This window comes from Drosophila bipectinata, chromosome XR (assembly GCF_030179905.1).
Source record: "Drosophila bipectinata strain 14024-0381.07 chromosome XR, DbipHiC1v2, whole genome shotgun sequence".
Taxonomy (NCBI): domain Eukaryota; kingdom Metazoa; phylum Arthropoda; class Insecta; order Diptera; family Drosophilidae; genus Drosophila; species Drosophila bipectinata.
In genome coordinates this window covers 8987400-9004515 of record NC_091735.1, presented here as the reverse complement: position 1 = coordinate 9004515, position 17116 = coordinate 8987400, and the positions used below count along the sequence as shown (strand labels likewise).

The 17116-nt window shown below is 36.2% G+C and overlaps 2 protein-coding genes across 10 annotated transcripts in view; one reads left to right on the top strand and one right to left on the bottom strand.

The window, feature by feature from the left end:
• LOC108126405 (phosphatidylinositol-3,5-bisphosphate 3-phosphatase MTMR3) overlaps positions 1-2364 on the bottom strand; it is a 52062-nt gene extending 49698 nt beyond the window's left edge. For 2 of the 9 annotated variants that reach the window (XM_043211344.2, XM_070276553.1), the window contains exons 1-3: positions 1940-2214; positions 1361-1589; positions 334-1274 (exon numbers count right to left, since the gene is read on the bottom strand). In XM_043211344.2, coding sequence (XP_043067279.1) covers positions 334-1274; positions 1361-1472 — 1053 coding nt within the window. In that variant the 5' untranslated portion in view covers positions 1473-1589; positions 1940-2214. The other 7 variants (XM_043211347.2, XM_043211345.2, XM_043211350.2 and 4 more) reach the window with 7 other exon arrangements.
• Positions 2365-3970: 1606 nt separating this feature from the next.
• ERp44 (Endoplasmic reticulum protein 44) lies at positions 3971-16412 on the top strand. Its single transcript, XM_017243068.3, has 7 exons — positions 3971-4177; positions 4377-4458; positions 14987-15078; positions 15179-15572; positions 15637-15903; positions 15969-16167; positions 16224-16412. The coding sequence occupies exons 1-7, from the start codon at positions 4127-4129 to the stop codon at positions 16366-16368; spliced, it is 1230 nt and encodes a 409-aa protein (XP_017098557.1). The 5' UTR covers positions 3971-4126; the 3' UTR covers positions 16369-16412.
• Positions 16413-17116: the final 704 nt, after the last annotated feature.

Sequence of the window (17116 nt, the reverse complement as noted above, 5' to 3'; positions counted from 1 at the left end):
TTTTGAAAATAACGAAAATTATGTTGAATTTTGTTAAAGTATAGTCTATAATTTGATAATTTATCACTGATCATTTCTCAGGCTCCACATCTTAGCGATTTCTTTAAAATATCGCGGATCATTTTTTTTGTACACAGTTTAAGTTTTCGACAAAAATCCGGGCCCCTCTCACCGGGAGATAACGGTCCAGTTTTTGCTATTATAATAACTGGATTATTAAATAAATTTATTTTTTAATCCGACTATACATACTATTTTTATACTTTAAATCCGTCAGACGCTACCAATTATCTTTTGTTTTAATATACATACAGATATTTTCTAAAAACATACCCGAATTTCGTCTAACGTAAGTTCCTCGTGCGAAGAATCCTCTAATGAAGGTGAACTTTTTCCAGATGAAGAAGATTGACCGTTTAAGTCTCTTGCATCTGTTGGTTGATGAGCGCTTGCGTGGGCAAATGTCGATCGTCTTGCGTGCTCCCCCCTGTCAAAGGCACAGGCATCGGTCAGCGCCTTGAGAAGCTGCTCATCTTTGGTATTTCGCCAACCAAGCCAACCCACCTCCGGCTGGCTGCAGCGAGCTAAAATTGCGCCTGACTTTTGGTGGCGCCAGACAACCGCTGGCAGTCTGCGCGATCCACGAAAGTTAGCTACGTTGTGGAGCATTTCATCGGTGATGCAAAAAGGTACGAGCAGTCTGGGTGGGTACGAGGGGCACAGTTTAAAATCAGCGTTGGCCGTGGAGACTCGCCAAGATCCTTTGAGGTCGAATCCCAAACGGGCGACTTCGTTTTTAAAGTTGTTATCATAACTAATGTCTCGTTGTAGCCGACTGCTAGCCGAGGGTACAGCCTCAACATTTAAAAGAGTCTGTACACCTGCCGTGTTTGTAAGTTGGGCAGAACGGTCTTTGCCCTTGTAGCCGTTTGTACTTGGATTATCATTACTATTTCCGAATATGTCGCTGGACCAGGAGTAAAAACCAAATGCGAAAAGAGTTTCCAATGTTTGGGGAACGCCTATAAGCAAGTGTATTCGTCGTTGCCAATCCACACATTGTTCCGTGGTCTGGAAAGAGCACCGCACAGTGCTGGCGTCCTTGCAATTGACAATCAACTGAAACGGGTCTCGTACTTGCACGGATTCTATAAGGCCCAGGGGTACGTATGTCTCAAAGGCAGTTGACTTCTTTGAGAGGAATATGCGGTAATTTGATAGGGCCAGGATTCCATCGTCCGTTCGACCTAGGTACTTAATAGACTCACCAGGCACTTGTTGAACAATTAGGAGAAATTATTAGAAATGTTTACACGAGCATGTTAGACATACATGAAAAATAAATCCGACCAATACTCACATTCCTGAAAGGGCACAAGTAACTGGGAGTCTTCCTTTTCCATCTGTGACTTCGGGTACGATTCAGCGGCACGGATAAAGCAAATCGATGGAGGCGGTGATCCATCTGACATTTTTTAATTCGCTATAAAAGACTATATAGTGAATTTTGTCAAAAGCAAATGAGTTTTGATTTTATGGAATTCCGGTGATGACCCAATATCAAAAGTCGTGCATGAGTGCGTAAGAATCTAGTTATATAAATGAGTTTCATAAATAAAGGATGATACATTGGTGTTAACGTAGTTTTTCTGTATGTTGTATAGAACGACAATTTACTGTTGAGTGTCGTGAAAATTGTATGAAACATTGACTTGTGAATGAATGCACTCAAACAGCCAATATGTTCTGAATAAATTAAAGTCAATTTTGAGCGTGTATTAGCAATATAGATAATGCGTGTGGACGTATTTATGATAAATATTCAGCCTTCAGCTGCAGTGGCAGAATGTGCGCAATATGTGACCCTACTTGAGTATTTACATACGTATAGATATATTATAAGCTTTTATTTCAATCCAAGCTTTTTTTCAAATCATACTTCGTCAATTTCGGTGGGCCATTTATGCCTCTAGTAAAAACCACTTATGTTACCACAAACAAAGTATTAAAGTATTTACACGTTTAGTTTTGTGCACTTATTCTAATTTTTTAATATGCGTGAGAACACGAATGCCTAATCAAGAGCTTTGTTGCATGTAATATTTTCGTTTTCCGGAATTAAAATTAGCTAAGAGTTCAACATTCTCAAATTCTTTCTCCACCATTTAATAAGAAACGACAAATATTATAAACAAAGATTGACAAATATTTTTTCACATACATATATATGTATAGGTAATCAGATACTTTTGGTTACGCTGTGATCGTTATTGTTATCGAGTGTCAGTGTTAAAGTCTAGTACTGAGATCGAAAAACATGTTTGACGAGTCAAAACGTTTATTCTTACCAGTGTGAACGAGTTTTTTTAAGTTACTCCCTACGGTCCCTCCTAAAATTAATTTGAATTTTAAAGCCTAGTACTGAGTTGACAAAAATCCGCTGTTGAAAATCCGATAACGATATCGCACTTTATTCAGCTACCGAGCTAGTGTGACCAAAAAAATTAACAAATAAGGTAATACTGAACAGCTGTTGTTTGTAAACAAAAAACAAATAAGCCAAAATGAATTCAAAACGATTGGATGTTGGTGTTTTGTTTATGTATTTCGCCGCTAAGGAGCTGATTAAGAAAAAGAAAACTGGGTCAAAATCAAAATCAATCACAAATCATTTCAATGCCATTTTATGGCATTAATATGCCCCTTGTGGTTAAAATCCCATACTATGGGCTTCGCCTTGACCGCACTATTTAATTTCAATTTATCCTCGCGCGCCGAAAATTTTTCGGGGCGACTATTTTATCCTTTCATCAATTTTCCCTCCATGTTTCCTATCAAAATAAATAAAATTAATTCTTTCAACACCCCAAAATCAGCTGTTTTTTTTTGATCCGGCAACGCCATTCAATTCGATAGCTAAAATTTTCGTCAACAGAGTTCCGGAAAAATCTAGGAGACGAAAATATCTTCTTCTTCCTTTTTTTACACCGTTTTTTTTATATGGAGTTTGACAGCTGTCACTCGTGCGACAGCGGATTTTCGTCAACTCAGTACTAGGCTTGAACATTGACAATGTAAAAAAAATATGATTTAAGAAGTCCTTTGTGGATTTTTAACCCATTTGGGTGTAAAAATATTAATGAAATTAAATGATTTAAGATTAAATTGACGCAATTGATACCATGAAATTGGTATCAAGATATGGTTTGTCCCACAAATCTAAAATTACAAGAAGAACATCTACAAATTTAATTAAATCTATAATGTTTAGCGTATCGCCTTCAACAATTTGACTTTGTCAAGCATTTACATTGATTTATTACATGATTACAACAAAAACAGCCCTGTCAAACTGGATGAAAGATTAAAATTTTTTATGTTTTCGCTAGGGACTTGTAAAACGTTCTTTGGTGCGTTAATTATTTTTCGATCTGAGAAAGGGGTGGCGGAAAGGCCCTGTCAGAAACGGTTTTTCAGGTATTTGTACCAATATTTGAGTATTAGACTTAAACTGAGTATTAGGCTTATATATATATATATATATTTATGTGTATGGTACATATGTATATATATGTACGTACCTTACGACAGGAAAAAATAGTTCAATTATCCATAAAAAACGTTTTAGCTCATTTATCTCATTCAAAAAACTCATTCAATCTTTATATTTTATTAATTATGCGCTCTTGAAATCTTGTCTTGATATTCGAATTGAAGTCAATTTGACTGTAAGACAAAATTGTCTGTAAACGTAATTTCAAAAAAAAAAAAATTGATTTTCCTTTTTGTCGGATTTTTGCTGAATAAAATTACTTTACAGAACTGAGTTAACCACGAGTAACCACCATAATCTAGTTGGAAAAAATATTTTGGAATACCAAACAGTAACAGGTTTTCGATAGGCAAAACTTTGCTACGATATAAATTTATCATTTTTATAAAAAGAGTATCGATATATTATATTTTGATATATTATCAACAACCCTAAAAATTTTCTGAGTTTGTGTTCTGGAATACATTTGCCCCGCACATTCCATACAAGCTAATGCGTAACTAAGTTCACTTTATTTTCTGGGATTTTCCACCGGTGAATGCAACTTGGTTTAGCCCTACCCCACGTCTTAAAATGATCGAGGCGAGAATCCAAAAGCTTGGACCCTGTGTGGCCCTGGTTGCGGTAAGTCGACGTGTTCCGCTTTTACGATTTTCGTCGAAGATAAATCAGCAGGCGCCATGAGCGGCATGCGTCGGTCAAAATGAAAAGTTTGCGTATAAGACCTTATTTTCTGATGTTACGGCTGCCGGGAACTGTCCATTGCTTGGATTTGTGATAGTCTCAACTACTAAGCCGCTGCCTCCTCTTTGTTCTATCTTAGATTCTACAACTCCTTCAGCAGCCATCAAGAATAGATGCGGGGGCCGTGGCCATGACCAGTGACAACATCGACATGACACTAGGTAAGACTGATACTGTTTCGCCCATATCCACCGATAACGTGGAAGACATGGAGTTCATAAAATCAATTAATTATTGACGTGTCACAAATCTGGGGCAATACTATTCGACTTTGCTATGCCAACGTGGTATATTTACTATATGTATATATTTGGGACGCACTTGATTTTTGAAAGGGATATATTGATATTTTCTGTATACACACAAAAAAAATTGAGCCTTAAAATTTTGTTCGACGTTGATGACAAGGAATTACCCTTTATAATAAACCCTATACAAAGAGTCAAATCGTTTTACCAAGATATCATAGGATTATATGAAAAATATACAGTGATGGGGATTATAATTGCAGTGTGTGCACCGCAGTAAAAAAGGTTAAATTTTGACCCTTTAAAGTATAAAATTTATATTTTTTGATCGGACTAACCTTCATATAAGCACTACCGTGTGCTTCATATAAGCACTACCGTTTGTCCGTCTGTTTCTACCCAAACTAGTCTCTCAAGTTTAAAACTAAAACTAAAAACTATTTTTTTCCTGTGACTTTGTTGTTTTTTGAGTTAGAGAGAGTTTGGATTTTACATGAGAGCTATTTTTAGCAAAATAATACGACATAAAAATAATTCGAAATTTCATAAGGATCGGCCGACTAAATCCTATAGCTGCCATATAACTGAACGATCAAAAAATGGTTTTTGGTAGAAATACCAACTTTGGTATTTTTGAGGATAGAAGCCTGGGGGCCTTTTTTAAATTTTTTATTTTAATAAATGATATTCTCATAAGGATCTGCCTTCTATCTATCTGGTTTTAACTGCAATGGTATATCAACTTCGGCTCCGCCCGAAGTTAGCTTTCCTTTCTTGTTTTTATTCATATTTGTTTCGGCTACCGTCAAAATAAAACGGACATTTTGTAACATTAGGTAGTAAATAAATTGTACAATTGTGTTTTATTTTATTAAATGCTTTTGTTTGCTATCAGTTATATTAATCATATGCAAGTTTTTAAAACTTCAAATTCACTAGTTTTTAATTTTTTATATGGACTAATACTAATAATACGCTTAATTATTCTAATATTCAAAACCAGCTGATAACGGATAGCTGCTAGAAAAATTGTATGCCATGTGACGCAAGTTTTCCAATTTGGTTTTTTTTTTTTTACTGGCTGCTTATTTTATTTCTATAAACTTTTTCTATTGTTTATATTTTCCTCTGAGCCGGTTTTCCAAAATTTTACTATACATATGAATGTACATACACACATATGTATATATGCAAACTACAGAGGGTTAAATAAACTTACACGATAGATTTCGCATTTTTATATGATGTGGTCACCTTTTAATATGATTGCAAATTTTTGTTGTCATTTTTATACCCTTGCAGAGGGTATTATAATTTTGTCCAAAAGTGTGCACCGCAGTGAAGGACCCTATAAAGTACATATATTCTTGATCAGGATCACCTCCTGAGTTGATATGAGCATGTCCGTCTGTCTGTCTGTCCGTCTGCCTTTTTCTACGCGAACTAGTCTCTCAGCTATCGTCTTGAAACTTTGCACACACCCTTCTTTCCTTTGCACGCAGTATATAAGTCGGAACGGCCCGGATCGGCCAACTATATCCTATAGCTGCCATATAACTGATTGATCGGAAATGGTATAACTTTTTAGAGTTAGAGAGTTTTTTTAGAGTTAGAGAGTTAAAATTTTACATGAGAGCTATTTTTGGCAAAAGAATTCGACGTGCCAAATTTTGTAAGAATCGGCGGACTATATCTTATAGCTGCCATATAACTGAACGATCGGAAATGGTTTTTGGTAGAAATACCAACTTTGGTATGTTTGAAGAGTTTGGGACTTTTTTTAGATTTTGTATTGTAATAAATTGGAATATATATTCATATTCCCATAAGGATCGGCCAACTATATCCAATGTTTGCGATTTATATCCGGTTTTAACTGCAAGGGTATATAAACTTCGGCTCCGCCCGAAGTTAGCTTTCCTTTCTTGTTTTTAATTTTCTTTCTTTAATACTACAATTAAAGATACAGCGTAAGGATAATTAAAAAAAGTCCTTTTAAGTCCTTAGGAGGATTTGAACATTCAAAAATTGTGCAGAGAGCAGCTACTCTACGCAATACGCTACCATCCTGACTCGAGCGGTATCGATCAAAAGTACTATTTGCTCTACTACTATATCGGCGCATTGTAAACAGAAACGAGAAGAAATTGACATTTGGAAGCCACAACATTTTACGCCGTTTTTACATTTTTTTGATAAATACATGTAAAGAGTTCTAAAAATAGAATCGTATGCATGTGCATTCACCAACAAGCTCGACGAAAAAAGTTTACCGTTTAGGGCCTGATGTCCCATCTATGTATTGTATAATCTTTGCTATAAGGGATAGAGCTAATGGTTCTACGTTCAATTTTGTTTAAAAATATTGCCAAAATTTTTCCCGGCCCCACAAATGGAAAAATTGGTGTAGCGCCAGCACAGGAAAGTTTTTTCAAAAACACTTGATGCGAAACTATTTATATAGTTAATATATACTTGAAAAACAAATTTCATTTGATTTATCAGCCGATTTTTAGAGGAGATATACCCAAATGTATATAATTTCCCATACAAAGGTCTACTCGCACACTCAAAGGCTTGGGACCCCCCCACAACCGAATCGCATCGCGTGTGCTGTGGTATATTTGGAGGCGAATTAATTAATTTAATTTCCATTCCAAGCATAGCTCAGCGCAGCTTCTTCCTTTTCTTTTGTTTTTTACTTTTGTGTGCAATAGAGGTCTTATCTTTATTTCTGCAATTTTCCTTCGCTCTCTCCAAAGCTTCCGCTTCGGCTCCTATTTAGCACAGTGGTTCAAGGTATAGCGCTTTTTAACTTACATATACAAAGATGGAAAAAATAATAGAAACGAATATTACTATTTCACTTTAAGGCTTTTTTTAAGTTTTACCTTTAGGAATATTTATGAAACCCCTTGGGTTGGTAACATTGATAACGGCTCTTAGTCACCATCTCTTTTTTGAACGCTTTTCGTTTGCAATTTTTGTTGTTCATGGAAATTAGTCAGAAGACTTCGTGTTTGGTTTGGAAAAAATAATAGAAATACGGTCGTATTTGGTCAAAATCAGTGGCTAATTTTCGTTTAAAATAAAATAAAAGGTATTGTTTTGAATATTTTTATTACAGGGAGCGTTATAGCAATTTTGTTTACTATTTATCATTTAATTTTGTTAAAACCTTCAAAATTGGTCGTGGAGCACACTGCATAGTGTAGTAGTAGTAGAGAAGAATCTAATCCTTAAATTAAAAACAGAAGGCCGATCCATGGAAAAAATTTCCAAACTATTAGAATGCTCAAAAGAAAGTGTTTTCTGCTATCCACTATCATGCTAGACAGGAGAAACGTGGAAGAAAGCGAGCCACTTCTACAAAATTTAACACGAACCTTATAAGGAAGTCGAAAAAGGAGTCATTTCTTTCTTCGAAGGATCTTAAAAACTACATACGCGCATCCGTAACGAGTCGCACCATTTGCAACAGACTGATTGAGCACGGTTTGAAAGCGCATTCAGCAAGAGAGTTCCTTTTATGAGCAAGAAGCAAATAGAAAGACGAATCTATTTTGCCTAAAACCACGAGACCCGCAAGAACTGGAAAAATGTTCTTTGATTTGTTTGGATCAGATGGTAGACCCCATGTTAGATGCCCAAAAAACACAGTACTCGATCCCAAATACACCGAAAAGACTATTAAGAACGAAGGTGTTAATATTATGCTATGGGGATCTTTCTCTGCGTCAGGTCCACTTTATTGGATACAAGGCAATATATGTGCTATATACTATGTTAACATAGTTACGTTATGGACGTTATTTTACCATATGCCGAAGAGAAAATGCCTTTGAAGTGGGAATTTATGCAGGATAACGATCCCAAACACACATCGAAGCTTTTGAAAAAGTGCCTCCAGGACAATAAAAGCGACGTTATGGACTGGCCAGCTCAGTCACCCGATTTAAACCCTATTGAGCATTTGTGGGGCATTCTAAAAAAAAAGTTGAAGTGGTTTTAACCAAAAAATAAGGAGCATTTTCGGGAGAAAGACCAGGAAGAGTGGTACTCCATTAAGCCAACAATATACTCCAATCTGGTGGAGTCCATGCCTCGTAGGTGTGCTGCAGTGTTAAAAAACCATGGTAACGCAAACGCATTAAAACTAAAAACATTTCATGGTAAATTTTACTAAACGAATTAATTTGAATAAAAATTACGTTTCTATTTTTATATTCAGGTCAAAAACTTAAAATTTCGCTTACGTATAATTTTTTAGCTAAATTAATGAAGTTAAATGCATTTTTGCTTTCTAATATGTAAGATAGATGTACATATATCAAAGGAAAATCAAAAATTTCCACTCATTACGTTCCATATTAAAAATGCGTATTTAAACCCAAAGTAAAAATTCGTTTCTATTATTTTTTCTATCACTGTATTTTTTTATACTGTTAATTATTAAAATGGAATTCAACTCGTCTGTTTAATGAAGTCTTGTAACAAGACAATCTCTGTTCCGGGTTCACTGCCTCAGTTTCGGATGCCATTTGTTGGTCTGGTTTACGTGATAATTGTCGTGCCGTCCAAGAAGAAATGAGGTCGTTCATAAGACAGACTAAAAATGGATTTAAAGAGTTGATTACTGGTTTTCGTAAAATCAATGATTAGCTTAGTGCGTTTGACACTCAGTTTAGCGGCCTTCAGCTTCTAAATGAGTCCCTTAAGCGTAAGAAAGCCGACATTAACGCACCCGCTCATATCTCTGGCCACCCCAAGGGACAGAACTGAGAACAATTCGCCGTTCTAATTTTTCAGTGCAAATGAGGAACTATCCGATGTGTCCTCCGAGGCATCCCTTCAAGTGATACCACAGGTCCTAGTGAATGCCCGTTAACAGGTGATTAAACCCTTACGTTAACTTTTACAGGTGATTCCCAAAAACGCCAAAACTAAAGCCGATATAAAGGTGGAGGACATAGCTAAATATAAATATAATTATATAAGCCGCAAAGAAAATTACCGTAAAGAAAAAAGTTTTAAAACCAGTGAGAGTGAAACTTCCCTATATTAGAACGACTGACACACCTTCCACCTCTTCTTAGTCCACTAATCCATAAAACTAATACCGTCACTTACCTATCAGAATACTAGGGGGAACGTAGCAAACTCCTTAAACTATATTCTGATAGTTCTCTCTTTGCAACCCATATTATAGCCTTAACAGAAACTTGGGTAAAACCGGAAATCTTTAGCTCCGAAGTTTTTCCAAGTAAGTATACCACTTTTAGACATGATCGATCTTTGCAAAAGGTCCTCATTTCGGTAGAGTCCCAACTTACTTCTGAAGAGGTGAAATCACAAGAGTTTGGTGACATAGAATTTATTTGCATTAAAATCATTTTGTCTGCTTTATACTGCTTTATGCATTGGATCTTTATACATTAAATGTTTATATATACCGCCTTCGTCTGAACCACCTACATAGTGGCATCATTTGTCCGCTATTTAATTCGTTTCTAAACTTATGACCGATCGTGACCAGCTTGAAGATTTGAGTGACTTTAATATCCCAGAATTAAAGTGATCTTATGTCGATAACTCACTATTTTTACTTATCACGCACCATGACTTCTCCGCGGGCATGTTTGACATATCCCTAGGTCAATTTTGTTAGAAATTTTAGAAATTCGTTAAGACGGCTTTTAGACTTATGTTGTGTAAATGATTTTGATTCTACCACTCCATCCAAAGCTATCCACTTTTAACCCCAGAGGATTCATATCGCCCCACGCTGGAGGTCTCAATCGAAACCATTCCTGGTATCGATCAGATGTCTCCATGCGTGGCAAATAAGATTCGCTGCTTCCGTAAAGCTGATTTTCACAAACTTAGTTGCCTATCGATACATATGATTGGTCCGATATTCTGGCATGCACCGATGTAAACGTCACCTTAGAAAAATTTTACCATACCTTAAATACATTTTTTAACTCATGTGTGTCATGGAAATATCCGTCCGCTTCAACAAATCCTCCTTGGCTTACAAGGTGTCTCACGAACTTAAATAATACTAAAAACAGGCTCTTATTTAAATATAAAATAACCTATAGTAGTATACATTTTTCAAGATATATACTAGCTCGGTCAAATTTTACCGTGCACAATGCTGAATGTTGTAGGTTTTATATTCGCTGCTGTCAGATACGATTTACTCAGGATCGGAAGCAGTTTATAACTTTGTAAACATTAAACGTAAACATGTATCTTTTCCATCTGTTACCTCTGATCAGGCTATTGCCAGTCTAATCGCAGTATTTTTTCAAGCAACTTATTCTTCGCCTAAAACGACAGATTAGCCTTACGCATACAACATTCAATCAGAAAATCTTATTTTCTGTCAGTTTTTTCCCGGGAATACCTTATTATCTGTTCTTCTAAGGGTCAAACCCGTTTATTCGCCAGGCCTCGATGGAGTACCAAGCTGTGTGCTAAAATACTGCTACAGGGCTCTGTGCAAACCTCTTCATAGATTTTCAACTTATCTTTGGAAACCTCGAATTTTCTCCCTAAATTGTCGGAAATTCCAAAATTATTTGAAAAATTAATTACTCTTCATTTGCAACACCTTTGCTCTTCGATCATCTCTCCATGTAGATGGCTCATCATGACCTCCTGTGTCATAGATGGCTTTTGAAAGGGTTTTCAAACTTATGTTATTTAAACAGACCGTAGCAAAGCTTTTGATTTGCTTTTGAGCAGTAAAACCCTCATTCTTGTTGAATAAACTGAATATGCTGTGTTTTTCTACAGACCGCCTAACGTGGATCTCCAGCTACTTAAATGAAAGAACACAAAGAGTCTAATTTATAAATATACATTTCCGCTTGGTCCGTGCTACATCTGGCGTACCTCAAGGAAGTCATCTTGGCCCGTTACTGTTCACTCTTTTATTATCGCTAATGATAACGGACAAAAAAAAGTGTTTTTGAAGATTTTTTTGTGGAGAAAACTTCTGATTATTTTTGAATAGTTTTGTTATATTATTTAGCGACATTTCAAATATGTTTTTGAATTTCTAGACAACAAAATCAAAGAAGTTGCAGCCACTTGAAGTAGGCACTCAACAGAATTGCGCACTTAATTGCGTAGAATCATCTGAAACACATGGGACAAAAAAAAAATTAGTTCTTTAGAAGTATATCTCCCAGCCAACATTGCCCTTTTAAAGAAAAAATTTTTATCATGTTTTCAACGGTCAGTGAAGGTAAAAGTGCGTTTTTAGCTATAAAATCGAATAGAAGCAAAAAATAAATCAAATGGGACCGTTGGGTGGGAATCGATTCTACAAGTATGCTAACTTTTTGAGTTGAGTGATCGTGGACACCGACTTTAAAAAGGGTCTTCAAGAAAAATGCGTTCAATGTTTTGGGCTACTACCTGCTCGACACGCTCAACGGTTTTCAAAGGGGCTCGGTGTTTGAGGTCATATCTCAGTAAGTTTAACTCCGAATGAGCTGAAATTTTGGGACAACATTCTTCAATAGTTGTACATTCGGTTTAAAAAAAATCATTTAAAATAAAATGTATCCCATACCCCCCTTAACGAACTCTCTAGTTCTTATGTATGCAGATACAAGCTTTGTCTTCGGTACAAATCCATGTCTGCCCAATACAATCTTCAGTCCGATCTTGAAAACTTTCAAAAATGGTGTTTAGCAAATGATTTAATACTTAATGGATCTAAATGCAAGCTTATGTCTTTTTATCGTTCCTGCCCTCTGCAGGCTATGTATTCTCTCTATGGGATTGCCTTCGAGAAATTAACTTATGTTAATGATCTCGGCATCCTATTAGACTCTAAACTTTAATTTTCCGACCATATTTCCACAATGGTTAATAAGGCTAAAGGTGTTCTTGGTTTCATTAGAAGGTGGGCAAAAGAATTTACCGACCCCTACATTACTAAAAGCTTATTCATTTCTTTAGTCCGTCCGAACTGGAGTACGGTTCATTTGTCTGGGAGTCCCCAATATGGAGTATTATACATCAGAACTGCATAGGAAATTCTTAACATTTTCACATAGAGGTCTTAACTGGGATGCAAATCTTTCTCTTCCATGCTTTAGTAGCAGACACCTACTAATAAACTTACCAAGCTTAACTAATCATTGGACAATGTTGGGTGTAGTTTTTCTACATAACCAAATCAATGGAGATGTAGATATCCAGCATTTACTTAAACGCTTACATTTTAACATTACCAATAGAAGGACTAGAAACTTTGGTTCCTATTACTTAGCCATTGTAGTTCGATATATGCACAGCACGACCCTTTTAGGGTATTATGTTTAAACTACAATGGTTTATACTCTATAAAATCTCTTTCCTGTCCTTAAAATATAAAATCTAGTATTTAAAATTTAAAATTTCCCTACTAACTCCTTTTAGTTAAATAAATTACAAATAGCTTAACAAATACTTATAAATCGTTTGTAAATCGTGCACAAGCCATTTCCCAAATTCTGAAAAAACGGGAAGAAAAAAAAAAAAAATAAATAAAAGATCAAAACCAATAAAAAAAATTTTTTTACAGTCAGACCCGATTCTGTGTTCCGGGATGGTAAATTTTGAAAGCCTTGCAGAGGGAATTATAATTTTGGTCAAAAATGTGAATCGCAGTGAAGGAGGCAGCACCGACCCTATAAAGCTGTGGTTCTTTACGTTTTAGTCATGAAGAACCATTTTGCCAAATAAAGGGATCGACCGACTATAACCTTTAGCTGTCAAATAATTAATTGATCATAAATTTTTTGTTTTTATAGTTGGAGTGATAGGATTTTCAAGGGATATTTTTGGCCAACTGATACTACCCAACCAAGTTCATAGATCTAAATCAGCGGTGCCCAAAACCCTATCACATGTAATTTTCGCTGCCAGGCCTCAGCGTGCACACCGATACTGTAAACCATAGATGGGCAAGCCCAAGGCTCCTCGGGCTCTTAAGGCTCCCCCCGTTATTCGTAATTTTTGGCGCCAGCAAATCGAGGCAGACGATCGAGTCGCGCGGTCAGTGAGCCGTGAAGATTTACAAAAACAATGCTACATAAATTCCGAGGCAGGTAGCAGGAGTTTTCAACAACAATTATTAAGGGTGTGTTTGCGCACCACGCGACGACAACCATCGCAACCATCGTGGTGGTTGTTGTTGTAATTTGTTGTCTGGCCGAGCTGCGGCTCCGACCGTTAGATTTCTGGCCCATCTATGCTGTAAACGGTCGTGCGCTTACTGGAGAATAAGGGTTTCTCCAGTAACCGCTTACGAGTTTGAACCAAATGAAAGTCTAACTTGTGAATGTTTTTGTGTTGACCCCACTTATCTAAATCATAGTTCTATAGCTGCCATATAACTAAACGATCGGAAATGACCCAACTTTGGTACTTTTGAAGCTTCTATCGAAGCATGGGACTTTTTTAAAATTTTTATTCTAAGAAATTAGGTTTCTAATGACAATTTTATTCTAATCAGCCAAGTTTATCCGATATTTGCAAAATATTAACTGTAACCGATTTTAACTTCTTTAACTCATCAACTTCGGCTTTGTCCGAAGTTAACTTTATTATACCCTTGTAGAGGGTATTATAATTTTCTCCAAAAGTGTGCAACGCAGTGATGTCTCTCCGACCCTATAAAGTATATATATTCTTGATCAGGATCACCTCCTGAGTTGATATGAGCATGCCCGTCTGTCTGTCTGTTTCTACGCGAACTAGTCTCTCAGTTTTAAAGCTATCGACTTGAAACTTTGCACACACCCTTCCTTCCTTTGCACGCAGTATAAGTCGGAACGACCACAATCGGCCGGCTATATCCTATAGCTGCCATATAACTGAACGATCGGAAATGACCCAACTTTCGTGTTTTTGAAGATAGAAAGCTGGAACTTAGTACACATTATATTTTTGGTCAGTTAATCCGACCTACCAAATTTTATAACGATCGACTGACTATATCTTATAGCTGCCATATAACTTAACGATCGGAAATGTTATTTGGTAGAAATACCAACTTTGGTATTTTTGAAGATTGGGACTTTTTTTTAGATTTTATTTTATAATAAATAGGGTTATATAATTCTCATTATATATTCTCATAAGGATCGGCCAACTATATCCGGTTTCAACTGCAAGGGATCAACTTCGGCTCCGCCCGAAGTTAGCTTTCCTTTCTTGTTTTTTGTTTTGTTTTCGGGCGCTTTAAAATGTTAAATAGTTTTATGCAAGCAGTATCTAAGATAATTTATAAAATTAAAATAACCAAACATTTTAATTTCCCCAAAAAAATTAATTTTACACTTTTGCTAAAAATTAAGTTTGTGTATGTTACAAGGAAGATGTGGAGAATGATAAAAATCTATTGCTAAAAACAAATCCGTTTTGTATCTTTCAGCTTCTAATGAATTGGTTTTTCTTAATTTCTATGCTGAATGGTGCCGTTTTAGTAATATTTTAGCGCCAATATTCAGTGAAGCTGCAGATAAGGTAAGTGATTCTAAGCTTTTGAAAAATGGGTATTGTGTTAACTACTTAAGATTGGCTGCTTAAAATATTAGACAAATAATAAATTTAAAAATGTTTCAAGATTAAAGCTGAGTTTCCAGAAGCAGGCAAGGTGGTACTAGGAAAAGTAGATTGCGATAAAGAAACTTCGATAGCGTCACGCTTCCATATAAACAAGTATCCTACCCTAAAAATAGTTCGTAATGGGCAGCTCAGCAAACGCGAATACCGAGGACAGCGTTCGGCGGATGCTTTTCTTGAGTTTGTCAAGAAGCAGCTAGAGGATCCTATTCAGGAGTTTAAGTCTTTAAAAGATCTTGAGAATCTCGACTCAAAGAAACGTCTCATTCTGGGCTACTTTGATCGCAGGGATCAACCAGAATATGACATTTTCCGTAAAGTTGCCACTAACCTTAAGGAAGATTGTCAATTTCACGTTGGATTTGGTGACGTTGCCCAGGCTATGCATCCACCAGGTGAGCAAAACTTATTTATACGTTTATATATCATGTAACTCACTAAAATTTTTTGTGGCCAAAGGTACACCAATCATAGTATTTAGACCCGATGTGGCTTTATCACACGAAAATGATGAGACCTACACCGGAAGCCTACAAAACTTTGATGAACTCAAAATTTGGATACAAGAGAAGTGTGTGCCATTGGTGCGGGAAATAACCTTTGAAAATGCTGAAGAACTTACTGAGGAAGGCTTGCCATTTTTAATTTTATTCCACCGGCCAGACGATCTTAACTCCATAAAGGATTACAAGTCAATTATTGAAAGACAATTGCTGGATGAGAAACGTATGATTTTAACATATAATTTTATTTAATCAAGGCTTACTTTAACCATTAAACGCATCCTGCAGAGAACGTTAACTTTTTAACAGCCGATGGAAAAAGATTTGCCCATCCTCTCCACCATTTAGGCAAATCTGAGGATGACTTACCTCTAATTGCAATAGACTCGTTCAAGCATATGTATCTGTTTCCGCACTTTAGCGATATGTACACGCCTGGCAAGCTTTACCAATTTCTACAAGATCTCTACAGCGGAAAACTGCATAGGTAATAATAATTGAAATAAAAATGTCTTTTAAGCATGATATTGGTTTTTTCTTCAGGGAATTTCATTACGGGCCGGATCCCACAAATGATGTTCAACCTGACCCGCACACCGGAAAAGGAACCTCGCCCCCAGAGTCAAAATTCAAAGAACTGGGTCCTTCTAAGCATCGTTACACATTGCTTGAAAAAGATGAACTGTAATATTAACATGTGCATTAAAGAAAAAATTAAATTTTTTTAAATAACCTGCCGTAATCCTAATTTATAAAAATGAAGGTACACATATTTAAAATGCGTACGATAGTTTTTCATAAATAATACACAAATTAAATAAGTGTGATAATCTCTGATATACCTTCTCTTCTTCCCTAGATAAGACCTTCAGTTAAAGGAGCTAATTAAAAAAAAATCAAATTAGAATTCAAAACAATAATATTAATAAAATTAATTAATATTAATTCAAATTTTTTATCAACGCTTGGAGGGTGTTATACAGGGGTGCTAAGAAAGTCCTAGTGATATGGTGAAATGTCAAGCTCTAAACCACTGAAAAATGTGCGCCATGCCACAGAGTTTGGAGTGGTTTAGCCTAGACAAGAACCAAAGCAAAAATTATAAAGTACATACATAGATGGGACATCAGGGCCCAAACGGTCAGCTCGACGAAAAAGCTTGTTGCTGAGGGGGGAACGTACATGCATACGATTCTATTTTTAGAACTCTTTACATCAGTGGTCGGCACCCCAATACATTGATATGATTTTACCGCATTAGTGTTAGTAACGAATACCAGAAAGTAGGCTTTGAGCATGACCTTTCACACATTTATACTGTGTGTGTGTGGCAGAGCTCGGGCAGAGAAATTTCCTATGCCCCCGAGATAGGGCCGTGCCGACCTCTGCTTTACATGTATCCGTCAACAAAAATGTGAGCCTTTGTATGTATGTGT